Source organism: Notolepis coatsorum, assembly GCF_963971535.1.
Source record: "Notolepis coatsorum genome assembly, chromosome: 18".
Lineage (NCBI taxonomy): Eukaryota > Metazoa > Chordata > Actinopteri > Aulopiformes > Paralepididae > Notolepis > Notolepis coatsorum.
In genome coordinates this window covers 30,210,109-30,224,760 of record NC_140182.1, presented here as the reverse complement: position 1 = coordinate 30,224,760, position 14,652 = coordinate 30,210,109, and the positions used below count along the sequence as shown (strand labels likewise).

The following is a 14,652-nucleotide window of genomic DNA, read 5'->3' as shown; positions in this document are numbered from 1 at the left end:
GCAGACCTGCCAGACCTGTAGGCAGTTTTGACATCGAAGTACGACAGAGTCCAGCTGTCTTTCTTTAATATCATAAGAGAAGGGGGGACAATGTAGTTGAGCCAAATCGAGACATTTAGCTGGGACGACCTTTGCTCTCCTCCAATAAAGAAATGACTGTTTACCTCCTACAATAGCTTATTTTTTTTTATCTACTTTTTCTCCTCCTTTTTCTGTATTTTTCTCCCATCCCAATATTTTTTTTGTCGTTATGCCAATTCCCCCCCCTCTCCTTCCTGGTCGTTGCGCGCATTTGCCCCCCACTTGCCAGTCTAGGGAGGGTTGAAGACTATCACATATGTCTCCTCCGATACATGCAGAGTCAGCCAGCCGCTTCTTTTCACCTGACAGCGAGGACTCTCACTGGGGGAGTGTAACGCGTGGGAGGCTCACACTACTTCCCCCAGTTCCCTCCCTCGCTGAGCAGGCGCCCCGACCGACCTGTAGGGGTCGCTGATTACAACGACTAGGATACACACCCCGCCGGCTTCCCACCCGCTAACACTGCCAATTGGTTAGTATGGACGACCGACCAAGCCGGAGGTACCGCTGGCTGCTGGATTCGATACCAGTGTATCTGCGGTGGTAGGCAGACGCTTAGTCCGCTGCGCTACCCAGCCGCCCTCTCCTACAATAGCTTTTAACTTCAGTCTATCCCGCCATCAAATATTATCCAAATATATTATGAACCCACATAACAACCATAATTATTGATACTTTGAGCTTCACTTGGCAGCTGCAATGGGCTATAACATTCAGAGGATTGATATAGCGTACGTACACATGAATGCTTGTGTTGCCATGAGATTGCCATATATATATTTTTTTTAAATCTCAAAGGATTATGATCCGTATACGAAACCAGTAGAGTCAATCCTGACCCCAGATACACATCGAAATGTTGCAATGCCCAAATCAGCGACAACGACTCCTTCTCGATTACGGAGTAGTTAATCTGGTAGGCGTTAAACATCCTCGAGAAGAATGCCACAGATGTATCCACCCCTTGCAAATCTGCCTGCAAGAGGACCGCCCCTGCCCCCACATTGGAAGCATCCACGGGTCAATTGTGACCAATAGGGAGTCCACCCATGAAAACGATTTAATTGATTTAAAGCTATATAACAAACAATAATTTACATAAACAATGAATATGTATGTATAAGAATCAGTGATGAATCCAGTGTGTGGATGAGTGAAAAGTGAAATGTGGTGTAAGTAGGAAAACTATAATTCAATGGGTGGTGGATAACCTGTTCAGAGGAGATGGAAAAGCAGAGAGAGAAGGTTAACGAGGGACATATTTATACAGGCAGCTCTCCATGTGAGTCTAATTGGGCTGACGAGCCACCCACTCTGCCATGCTCCCTAGAGAGGAAGCAGACTAACCACCCACTCTGCCATGCTCCCTAGAGAGGCAGCAGACTAACCACCCACTCTGCCATGCTCCCTAGAGAGGCAGCAGACTAACCACCCACTCTGCCATGCTCCCTAGAGAGGCAGCAGACTAACCACCCACTCTGCCATGCTCGCTAGAGAGGCAGCAGACTAACCACCCACTCTGCCATGCTCCCTAGAGAGACAGCAGACTCACCACCCACTCTGCCATGCTCCCTAGAGAGGCAGCAGACTAACCACCCACTCTGCCATGCTCGCTAGAGAGGCAGCAGACTCACCACCCACTCTGCCATGCTCCCTAGAGAGGCAGCAGACTCACCACCCACTCTGCCATGCTCCCTAGAGAGGCAGCAGACTAACCACCCACTCTGCCATGCTCCATAGAGAGGCAACAGACTCACCAATAAGCAGGCAGAGTGGGGGACATCACAGTAAGCTATGTTCAGGGTTAGGGTTAGATGTTCCTTATATCTATCTAGGTCGTCCTCGGACAGGCCCTCCATCGGTGCTTCCAGTCATCCCGATCCTCCATGCATCTGGCTAGCTCGCCGGTGCTTTCTGCTCCCGCATCTCTCCTGAGTACGTCCACATATGTTAATGTGGGACGTCCTCGTGATCGATGCCTGTGTGTTGGTAAGCTATGTTTAGGGTTATGGTTAGGTGTTTATTGGTAAGCTATGTTTAGGGTTATGGTTAGGTGTTTATTGGTAAGCTATGTTTAGGGTTATGGTTAGGTGTTTATTGGTAAGCTATGTTTAGGGTTATGGTTAGGTGTTTATTGGTAAGCTATGTTTAGGGTTAGGTGTTAAGCACACCTGCAACTCTCACCCAGCCTTTTAACCGACCTTTACATTTGTCTGTTCTGCTTCGTGTCTCGCATGACTTAATAATTATTATTATTATTATTTAAATTTAATTAATTATATTTGGTTGTTTGTTTGGTGTGTGTGTGTTTTAATTACTTCCCTTGTTTATTTAGTGTGTTTTAATCATTTCCCTTACCTCTGTGGTGTACAGTATGTCCCTATCATCTGTGTCCTATAGTCTTATCTGTATTGTTATTTTATGGTTTATTTATTTATTTCATTTTCAATTTTCTTGTCCCCCTTTTGCCTTGTTACCCTTCGCGGGGCCCCTTTGCCCTCTCGCCAGGCCGTCGTTGTAAATGCAAATGTTTTCTTATTTGACCTGCCTGGTTAAATAAATACAAATTAAAATAAACCACAGATTGTAGAGGACATGAAGTTGTCAACATAGCAATATAAAGTAGTAGTAGTTTTTTTCTTTTTACTTCCCAGAATGCCTTAGCTCACTGGACTACCACACACACACACACACACACACACACACACACACACACACACACACACACACACACACACACACACACACACACACACACACACACACACACTGTAGTTTATCTTCAAAGGTTATATTTGACCTTATTATTGTCTGTAACCACCAAACATAAAATGATTGCATCTTACTGAAAAGAAAAGAAACATAAAGTGGACTGCCTTACAAAACTGTTGCTGCCCATTTTCATAAAAAGAAAAGAAAATACGGTTCTCTATTTCCAAAACCTTGGCCCTCATTCATCAATAGTGTGCGTAGAACATTTCTATTTCCACACGTAAGCACGGAATGTAGAACTAGTGTACGCACAGGGAAGTCGGGATTCATCACACGGTGCGTAAGCAGGCTCTATGCTCCTCCGTGTTGATGAATACCACTTTGTTCTACCGTCAATGCTCGTGCATGATTATCCATATATGGTCATGAAAATGAGGAAACACCCCCCATGGGATGTGAAATAATGGACTGACCCGAGCGGGACTCTGAGAAACTCCACGGAGAATTCACTGCTGTCGAACCAAGAAGACACTATCGCGTATTATGGGATAAATAAAAGGCGGATTTGTAAACGGTGATGTCAGATATCAACGGCTCCCTAAGACCATTGCTGCAATTCTGCCTGGACAGCTCAAAATACTAATAAAGACCGTTCGTTGACCACTGTTTGTCATTATAACCGTGCTGTAATATGAATGCCTTTATTAGTTGTGTTCGATTGGCTATATGATTGTTAGAGGCATCTATTTTGTTGTCGGCTAATAAAGACCGCACTGGTATATGACTGCCTTTTCCCGTGTTGTTTGATTAATACCCAGGGCCAGGGATTAAAGTTCTCCTCAATTTTATTCCAAATCGCGATGGATCTCCCGTCAATTTTCTACCTGCTGCATATGATTTCTAGAGGCATACTAATCTATTTTGATGTCAGTATTGGGTAGCCTATATAAACAATAATAGAGATCATATACAAGAACAATGAATCTCACTGCATGTATGATGTAGCCTGCCTTTCAATACATGAACTTGAATTCCATCATGTTTGTGTGCGGGACTCACAAGGCTGTTGTCACAATGGGTGGTACCGGTACAGTAATAATTACAGTCCACACAATATCACGATCCATGCCATAGCCTATATGTTCTATTAGGACATGATCTGTGACGACAAATGTTCTAGAATGTTTGAAGATATCATACTCTGACAGCATGCCTATGATCAACAAAAACGCGAACTTGAATCCCATCGTACATATACATAGTCTGTCCACTATAGTGTCATTGCAATGCGTTTTCTATTCTTTCTTATACAGTAAAAAGGGGGAAGAACACTATATTCATATGACTTGTATTCTGCTTACAGCTTCGAAATTCCACTTGTTTCGTTTAACGTAAAGCCTTTTATTTTAAATATAATCAAAACGTTCCCGTGTTTCTGCGGTCTGCGCAAAATAATAACGAGTTGAGCTTTATGATTTATGATTAATTGAAAATGGGGGACCCTGATGTAAACAAGACGAAAGTTGGTCTGCATCCCCAATTAACAATTGTATGTACTGAGCTGTACTGTACTGTACCCATTCTGCAATCTGTTAATAAACTTTTCAATCAATCAATCAATCAAGCTACGCGGAGCGCAGTCAGTCAGTAGCCTACACCCCGTATATTCCGATAACGCTATATAAACCATGCTGCATTCATTCTGAGAGAAAGATCTATTATTCCAAATGCTATTTATAGGGTTTTGACCATAATTACACTACTGTTGCTATTATACAATGAACTATAATGAACTACGGTTCGTACAGAACATGCCAGTGTTATTATGCACAGAAGCTCATTTCCTTGTTGTAATAATATATTCTACCACTGGGCGCCAGGTACGCCTGGTCTGACCTGTGCGTAGATGTAAGCACGGAGTCGAGTTCAAATCGAAATTGATGAATCCCACTCTTTGCTTAGAAATGATCGTACGCACAGGGTAAGCACAGATCTGTGCGTAGAACACGTTGATGAATGAGGGCCCTTGACCTTATATCACCCATATCCTATGTGTCTAAGGTGTCTTTGATCTTATATCACCCATATCCTATGTGTCTAAGGTGTCTTTGATCTTATATCACCTGTATCATATGTGTCTGAGATGTGTTTGATCTTATATCACCTGTATCCTATGTGTCTAAGATGTTTTTGATCTTATATCACCTGTATCCTATGTGGCTAAGATGTCTTTGATCTTATATCACCTGTATCCTATGTGTCTAAGGCTACGTTTAGACGGAGAGAGTCTGAACAGAAACCGCAAAAGTCGTCTTGCGGTCTCACTTTTAATTTTGCGTTTAGACTAGTGTTTTGTTGTGGAATTCTCCGTGCTGACGAGGCTGTAACAACTCGAGACAACGGAGCCCCGCTGTCACACGATTGGCGCATACGTCACATGACGTGCTGTGAAGACCCGCCCTACTCTGCCTCTGATTCGCAGAGTGTGGGTGGGGAATGTGATTGGACCAAAGCAGAGTCACTCACAGACAGTGGGTCCAGTCATAATAGTTGTGATAGCCGCGGGACAGATTCTTGTGTATTTAAAAGTACTGCCAATGTAGCTTTCAGGTGATCGCCATGGATAGAATCAGACATGCTTTGTTTACGCTTCTAGGCTACTGGCGCATGCCTGTGATGTAAGCAGTAGGCGCGACGAGAGCCTTGACGACCCTTTCGTCATCGTTTTATGCGGTTTGACAGTTTAGATGAGAGCGCAAAGGTTTACCGTTTCTAGGAATTCCACCCTGGAAGGTGGTCTCACTTTTTTCACCCCGTAAAAACGCCGTTTCCGTATAAACGAAAGGCACATCTGAAAAAATATTTTTGCGGATTCACCTGCTAGCGTTTCCGTCTAAATGGGGCCTAAGATGTCTTTGATCTTATATCACCTGTATCCTATGTGTCTGAGATGTGTTTGATCTTATATCACCTGTATCCTATGTGTCTGAGATGTGTTTGATCTTATATCACCTGTATCCTATGTGTCTGAGATGTGTTTGATCTTATATCACCTGTATCCTATGTGTTTGATCTTATATCACCTGTATCCTATGTGTCTAAGATGTCTTTGATCTTATATCACCTGTATCATATGTGTCTGAGATGTGTTTGATCTTATATCACCTGTATCCTATGTGTCTGATCTTATATCAGAAATAGATAAATAAACATTCTCCATCGCCAACCTACTAAATGTGACTATTAACAACACAATCATCAAATTTGCTGACGACACAGTAGTGGTGGGCCTGATCTCTGCAAACGACGAGAGGGCCTACCTGGAAGAGGTCAAGGTCCTAGCGGGATGGTGTCAAGAGAACAGCCTCTCCCTGAACGTCAGCAAAACAAAGGAGATGATTGTGGACTTTAGGAGGTCGGGGTCAGGGACTACAGCCCCCTCAGCATCGACGGGGCACCGGTTGAGAGAGTGAACATTTTTAAGTACCTCGGAGTCCACATATCCGAGGACTTGACATGGACCACACACATTGACAGTGTTGTGAAGAAGGCACGGCAACGCCTCTACTTCCTCAGGCGCCTAAGGAAGTTCCAAGTCAGTCAGAAGATCCTTAAGAACTTCTACTCATGTACAATAGAGAGCATCCTGACTGGCAATATCACCTCCTGGTTTGGGAATAGCACCGCACAAGACCGTAGCAGACTACAGAGAGTGGCCGTTCAGCCGAACGCACAATTGGAGGGGGGCTTCCCACTCTCCAGAACATTTACAACAAGCGGTGCATGGGTAAGGCTAAGAGAATTATCAAAGACTCCAGCCACCCAAACAACTGCCTCTTTGAACTGCTGCGGTCAGGCAAGCGATACCGGAGTCTCATGGCAAGCACAGAAAGACTCAGAAGAAGCTTATGTCCCCAGGCCATCAGGATGCTCAATGAACAATAACACTATGTAACAACCATCAAATGCACTCACAGCACACACATCCACACACACACTCACTTTAAACAAACAACTCACTGCAGCACCCACTTTACACACTTTAGAACACCTAAACACACTTTATATTTATTGGTAAAGAATTTGCACTACAACCCATACCTCATTACACCTTACTGTAAATTGTACCTCATCCCATTTCTCCTTTGCACTATATAGTATATTGTATATTAGTATATTGTATAGTATATTGTATGGTAACTCAGTTACTTCTACTCTGCATTGAACATTGTACATATGTACATACTGAACACTTGTGTCTACGTACGTGACTTCTATTTTATACTGCTATACTTATTTTATTTTATACTTATCTATTTTTGTCTAGCACAGTCTCTGGAGCGTAACAGAAAGAAGCATTTTGTATAAAAGTATTCTGTACTTCTGTATGACAACTGATAAAGAAACTTGAACTTGAACTAAAGGCCAAAAATAAAAGTATTGCATCTTACAGAAAATCGAAAGAAATCAACAGCAAGTGGAATGCCATGAAAAACTTTCCCATTTTCATTTTTAAAAAGTACTCTTTCCAAAAGATGTCTTTGACCTTGACTATATATACTGTACTGTATACTGTATCCTGTATGTCTAAGCACAATCCAGGCCTTCATCCATCAATTGCCTTTAGGGAAAGGTTCCCTGATTCGTTTAGCAAGACCACTGACACATCTGGCAGCTTTGTACAGCTTCATAATACTAACTGAACTGTCACTGACATGATCAAATCCACAACGTTCAGCCAACAAATCTCTCACAGATCCAGGGTAGTTATGGCTTAGGAATGTTCCAATCATAGATGTCCAGTTCAAGGGACATTATCCGGAATATCAAGTTATTACATTATCCGTAAAACGTTGTTACATTATCCGTTCCACATATTTATCACATTATCCGGCAAGTTATTACATGATCCGATTGTATTACATTTGAAAAATCCTTCTAAAGGAAAGGGTTATTATTACATTTAGAAAAGTTATTACATTCTCCAGTGTTCCACACCCAGGTACAGCTGTACCAGACTGTCACTCAGCAGCCGGGCTCAGTCAGCCTCACAGTTTTGGCTCCTGTCTCTAAATGGAAATGAGTTGCTTTTCCCGCGTGATTACCAAAGGTAGCCGCATTTCTGGCAGACGCTCTCTGATTGGCCGACGCCAGTTTCTACACTGGTTAAGCTTAGGCACTCTTCGAAGTTGGTTAAGGTTAGAGTTTGTCTTGGCGATAGAACGGCAGGTAGTTTGCAGGCTGTTTGACGTGGAAATGGGCAAAGACACAGCTTGTCACGCTATTGGGCGCACATGTCACATGACCAGAAACGTCTGCCAGAAATGCGGCTACCTTTGGTAGGAACGCGCTTTTCCTCTGTGCGGCTGCACTTCCTGGTTCACAAAATTCTGATAAAACTGTATACATCTTATTTCTTGCCTAACATGCTGTCAGAAACATATTTTAGTTAACTGTTTAAGTGGAAAAAGATAAAGAAAAGTGTTTATGAGCTTTCAATGCTTTAAAACCCTAACTCACATGCATGTGCATTCTAAAGTTAACCAATAGAAGAACGCTTTTAGTGGTTGAATCCAATGCTGCCTTCAAATGGCACGTGTAAGTTTGTAGTCTCGACATGGGAAGTCAAATACACAATATGCTTGGCGTTCAAGTGGTTAAAGTCGCGAGGACACTGTCGCTAGGCAACTGAGCGATGCGTCTTGATTGGTAGGGCTGAGCCCGAACGTTCGAACTTTCGTTCGTTATGTTGGCATTCGAATTCTAAATCAACATTTGAATTGTATTTTATTTTAATTTTAATTTTTATAAATACATTTTTTTTTCTATTAATTCTGTTTAAACCAAGATAAAGATTAGGCTACACTAATATTATAGTATTAAAAGAAACTGATGAGTTATATTCATTAAAGAAAGTTGATTTAATTGATTTAGTTGGGCTTGGGCTTCTCCCTGGGCTGGGTCTGGGGCTGGAAAGTTGATTTAATAAAAAAAATACTAATTTAATCAGATTAATCACTTTATTCAAATTGAGGATTTAGTTTGAGGATAGTAAAAAAATTAAAAATATTATTAAATTTTTTTTTTACTTTTTTTTATTATTATTAAAAACGAAGGTTCGAACATTCGTTCGAAAAACCCTGACGAAGTTCGAATCCCAAAAACAGGGTTCGGGGACAGCCTTATTGATGGGTCACACAGACAACAATCTTCCTCCTCTTCTTCTCTTCTCGCTTACTCACTTCCTCTCTCGTTCCGTACAGGTTTTGCCTCAGCTGCTCCAATGATTCTGTCTCTCTGTCTCCATTTTCTATGCTGCTTGATTGTGTGGTGACCGTGCTCACCTGTCTCGGGTGTGTCTGGCACAGGTGCGCTTCATTGGCGCTGACGTGCTCTGCTCTGCCTGGAGTCTCATCGGATCTCCTAATATGGGCATATGCCCCAGTACCTTGGCCGATACATAGCGGCCGTCTATTACCACGCCAGCCGGTCTGCCACAATATAATGACCTCAGATGTGTTATTAACCCTTTCACAACCACACTAGAGAAGGTTAACCCTTTCACTACCACACTACATACGGTTAACCCTTTCACTACCACACTACAGCCGGTTAACCGGGGCGCAAATCGATACAGCAATATATCGCAATATTTTGCGTGCCGATATTATATCGATACAGTGACGGCAAGTATCGATATATTTTGTTTTAATCTGATGATTTCTAGCTTGACAATTGCATTTTCTCTCTCTCTCTCTCTCTCTCTCTCCCTCTCCCTCTCCCTCTCCCTCTCCCTCTCCCTCTCCCTCTCCCTCTCCCTCTCCCTCTCCTCTCTCCTCTCTCCTCTCTCCTCTCTCCTCTCTCTCTCTCTCACTCTCACTCTCACTCTCTCTCTCTCAGTGAGCACAGTGCTGGACTGTCCCATGCCGGTGTGGACCGTGGGACGAGCTCTCGGCTCTCCCTTTCAGCTCAACGCAGAGATCCGCTACCCTATGGAGGTCATCAGATATCCTTTTATTTGTGTGTGGTCCTTTCTCAAATTAGCTTACTGTCTTCTCCAGAGAGAGACAAGAAGATAGATAAAAAAAAATTAAATATATATATAAAGGGGTGGGGCTTGTGCTGAACTCTTTGTTGGTCTTGTTATAAAGGGGTGGGGCCTGTGCTGACCTCTTTGTTGGTGTTGTTCGCCCTCAAGTGCAGAGTGAAGCAACTCCTTTTCCCAGGAAGATAATTCTTTCTTATTTTCTTTAGACTGAAATAAAAAGGAAAAAAAATGTTGGCACGTAGTGATAAGTAGATGAAAACTACGTCCAGAAAAAAAAATTCATTTCATGGGATGTTTAAAATACATATCAAAAGTGACTGCAGCAGGCGGCTAAGTGGCGCAGTGGGCAAGGCGCTCGCCACTAATGCAGGAGATGCTGGGTTCGAGCCCAGCTCTCGGCATTGCTACCAGCTTGGCTGGTCGTTCATACTAACGCAATTGGCAGTGTTAGGGGTGGGAAGCTGGTGGGTGGGGATCGGACTTTGTGGACAGCGACTCCTACAGGTCGGTTGGTGCGCCTGCGCAGCAGAATCAGGAAGCAACAGGGGCGGCGTGTCCCTCCCACGCAGACCCTCGCCGCTGAGAGATGGCACTGTGCAGGTGAAAAGATGCGACGGCTGCCTCCTCGTGTACCGGAGGGGACACGTGATGCAAGGCTTCGTCCACATTGCAGCCGGCCAGTGGGAGGCATGGCCTAACAGCGTTCGAGACAGGGGAGGGTAGAATTGGACAATACGAAATTGGGATGGGAGAAAAATAGAAAATGGGAGAAAAAAGTAGATAAAAAAAAAAGATAAAAAAAAGTGACTGCAGCAATGTCCAGGGCAAAATTGGACCTATCTCAAACCCTGCCCTCTTTTCTTGATCCTCCAATCCCAACCATTCTGATTGGAGGATCAAGAAAAGAGGGCAGGGTTTGAGACAGGCCCATTGTCGAGGATCAGTGGCAATAAGGTGCTGGTGGGGGGGGTATTTAAAATGAATGATGGAATGCAATGTTTATGGATCTCTGTGCGCGGGGGGGGGGGGGGGGGGGGTAAGCCAGTAGCAGCTTCACCTACACTCATGTAACTAGAGTTACGATACGTGACTGTCATTTTAACCCTTTGCCGTGTGGCAGAGAAAGGGTTCAACCGTGTGGCGTTTGCTTTAACCACACGTCCCCCACCTACCGCCCCGGGTTCTGGGAGACCATCAAGTTTTCCTGGATGCAGTACGTCAGCGTTCTGCTCATCTTCCTCTGGGTCTTCAACCGGATCCAGACCTTCGTCTTCCAGAACCAGGTGCTGCCCACGGTTCCCATCCCGCTGGTGAAACCGCACCTCTCCTGATCCAGCAGGACTCGCTCTCGGACTCGCACTGCGCTTTCTACCGCGTCAACGTCATTTTCACCAGAGATTAATACTTTTTTGTCACTGTAACGTGTAGTCTTCTGCCCTGTTGGAACCCTAAGCCCTTGTTGGAGCCCTAAGCCCTTGATGGAGCCCTAAGCCCTTGATGGAGCCCTAAGCCCTTGTTGGAGCCCTAAGCCCTTGTTGGAGCCCTAAGCCCTTGATGGAGCCCTAAGCCCTTGTTGGAGCCCCAAGCGAGCTTCCATCCTTCTCTCCACCCGACCTCGCGGCCTAGCCGCTTTTATCGATCGCCACGCATTTTATACATCACCCCCTGACCGTGAAGTATAGCTTTACTTTTTTATGTTTTAAAATAGTTTTGTTTACCCTTTTTTTAGTTTTTTTAACCAAACATTAGAATTGTATAGAAGAAAATTACCCCAAATGATCTCCTTTCTGCCTCTTTCTGGTGACGGTGATGTTTCGGCTCGTTCGGTTCCTCCAGTGCCGGCTGCCCTGGCTGGGGGTCTGCCGTCACCACAGACATGGCTCATTTAGCGTGCTCCTGGTTTCTTAAACCCGTCCAACAGCGCTCGATTCTGTGGTTTCCACACAACGTCTCTCACGGTCATTTCACGCATCCTGGACGGAGAAAATCATGGCTGGTCTTGAATTTTTCAGCCTCCTTGTTGAGAAATGTATTTATTTTTCTGTCAGCTTTGTGACGACAGAGAGATCATATCACAACACACACACACACACACACACACACACACACACAGCTGTCCAATGAACACTTAAGAGGGTAAAGAGGAGACAACACAGAGCACCTAGGAGTGTTCTGAGCATACATGTTCTGAGTATACACGTTCTGAGTATACATGTTCTGTTCTCAGTATACATGGTCTGTTACCCAGGAGTGTTCTGAGTATACATGTTCTGTTACCCAGGAGTGTTCTGCGTATACATGTACTGTTCTCAGTATACATGGTCTGTGACCCAGGAGTGTTCTGAGTATACATGTTCTGTTACCCAGGAGTGTTCTGCGTATACATGTACTGTTCTCAGTATACATGTTCTGTTACCCAGGAGTGTTCTGAGTATACATGTTCTGTTACCCAGGAGTGTTCTGCGTATACATGTACTGTTCTCAGTATACATGGTCTGTGACCCAGGAGTGTTCTGAGTATACATGTTCTGTTACCCAGGAGTGTTCTGCGTATACATGTACTGTTCTCAGTATACATGTTCTGTTACCCAGGAGTGTTCTGAGTATACATGTTCTGTTACCCAGGAGTGTTCTGCGTATACATGTACTGTTCTCAGTATACATGTTCTGTTACCCAGGAGTGTTCTGAGTATACATGTTCTGTTACCCAGGAGTGTTCTGCGTATACATGTACATGTTCTGTCTCAGAACAGAGACCACTACTAGACAATAAAGCTAATTTTGTTATAAGAAAAAGAAAACAAACGTTCTGTGCGTCCACACAATCTCATTCAAAGTCTCCCATTCATTGTCTACAGAGCAGCTCCAGACTTTATACTTGATGACATCACAGGTTTGGTTGTTACTCCTCTGGTTTCTGGCTTTGGGAGAAGAAAGCAGCTCATGTTCACATATATATTGACTGAACTTCCCAAGGCCACGGAAACAACGTGTGCGTTCTCCTTTTTAATAACAACTAGTGCCGTGTGTCCGTTAGAAACGTGCCCCCTGGAGGCAGCGCTCTCGAGAACCGCTCGTCCAGTTCACTTCACACTGCACTCCCTTGGGTCCTCAGTAATACACTGCACTCCCTTGGGTCCTCAGTAATACACTGCACTCCCTTGGGTCCTCAGTAATACACTGCACTCCCTTGGGTCCTCAGTAATACACTGCACTCCCTTGGGTCCTCAGTAATACACTGCACTCCCTTGGGTCCCCTCAGTAATACACTGCACTCCCTTGGGTCCTCAGTAATACACTGCACTCCCTTGGGTCCTCAGTAATACACTGCACTCCCTTGGGTCCTCAGTAATACACTGCACTCCCTTGGGTCCTCAGTAATACACTGCACTCCCTTGGGTCCTCAGTAATACACTGCACTCCCTTGGGTCCTCAGTAATACACTGCACTCCCTTGGGTCCTCAGTAATACACTGCACTCCCTTGGGTCCTCAGTAATACACTGCACTCCCTTGGGTCCTCAGTAATACACTGCACTCCCTTGGGTCCTCAGTAATACACTGCACTCCCTTGGGTCCTCAGTAATAGCTTAAACTGGTTATTACCTCGGATGTCAGAATCATCCGACATTTGTCGAATTGTTAACTAGCTAACGTTTGATATATTTGTTGATGTATATTTACTCAGATAGATTGTATATTTTGAATTGTAATACAGGCTTCAATAGAGCTGCCACCAATGTATGGCACCAAGCAGAGCATAGAACGCTGGCATTCTGACGTGATGAATCTTCCTTCTTTTATAGTTTCCTTGGTTCTCATCCCCCTAGGTAAATCAACCTTTTTGCTTGAATTACAGGCCAAAACATTTGTTGTTATAGAGCCACCATCTGGCCAAATGGCACCACATTTGACACTGCACTCCCTTGGGTCCTCAGCAATACACCCACCAAGTGTGAAACTGATTGGATGACCAGTTCTCGAGATGTACGCAAAGTTTGTTGTTATATGGCCACCATCGGACCAAATGTTTTACCATTGGCAATTGGTAACTTTTTGTTACGGACATGACCCCCCCCCTCTTCCACCCTCCCACTTATCCTGCAGTTCCACAGAGAATGGTCGGAAATGCAATCCGTTCAATGATTCCACAGCTATTCTGTACAGGGACAGTTCATTTGACAAGAACTGCTTTTTGTGATCTTTGTCGCTTAATTTAGATTATTTGTAAATCTGGTTGTGATGATCATTAAGTGATAAGTTATGATAAAGAAATGTCTTCAAGTACCCGATTGGTTACTTTTCGTACTGTACATAGCTTCTAGAGAGAGAATCTTACTTTGTGGTTAATTAATAAAGTTTTTTTTATACATTTGTACATTCTGTTCCTTCATCTTTTAATCATTTGTGTGCTTTTGCAGAGAACGGGGTAGATGGTGACATAGAAGCAACGTGGGATCAATTTAAATGACAGTGAATCAACTTTGAAGTTTAGTTGTCAATAGGGATGTCCGATATTATCGGCCTACCGATATCGGAAATGATCGGTATTTGTTTTCAAATCTTTTTTTTAAATAATTTTCTTTTTACATTTATTTAACCTTTATTTACCCAGGCAAGCAAGTAAGAACAAATTCTGATTTTATTTATTGTCAAAAGTATGCATAATGTTGTGTTAATTCCATAACAAGAGATATGTAATGTTAATTACCTGAAATTATTCCGTTTTTTGGGGGGGGGAAACCCTGCATATATCGGTATCGGAAATTAAGAGTTGGACAATATCGGTATATCGGTATCGGTAAAAAAGCCA

The 14,652-nt window shown here is 43.7% G+C and overlaps 1 protein-coding gene across 1 annotated transcript in view; it reads left to right on the top strand.

Annotated features, from left to right (window-relative positions):
- Positions 1–13,080, top strand: part of tmem231 (transmembrane protein 231) — a 32,566-nt gene extending 19,486 nt beyond the window's left edge. The window contains exons 6-7 of the mRNA XM_084334829.1: positions 9,694–9,799; positions 11,010–13,080. Of these exons, the coding sequence (XP_084190955.1) occupies positions 9,694–9,799; positions 11,010–11,172 (269 nt within the window). The 3' untranslated portion in view covers positions 11,173–13,080. The remainder of the gene's footprint in view (positions 1–9,693; positions 9,800–11,009) is intronic.
- The last annotated feature ends 1,572 nt before the right edge of the window (positions 13,081–14,652 follow it).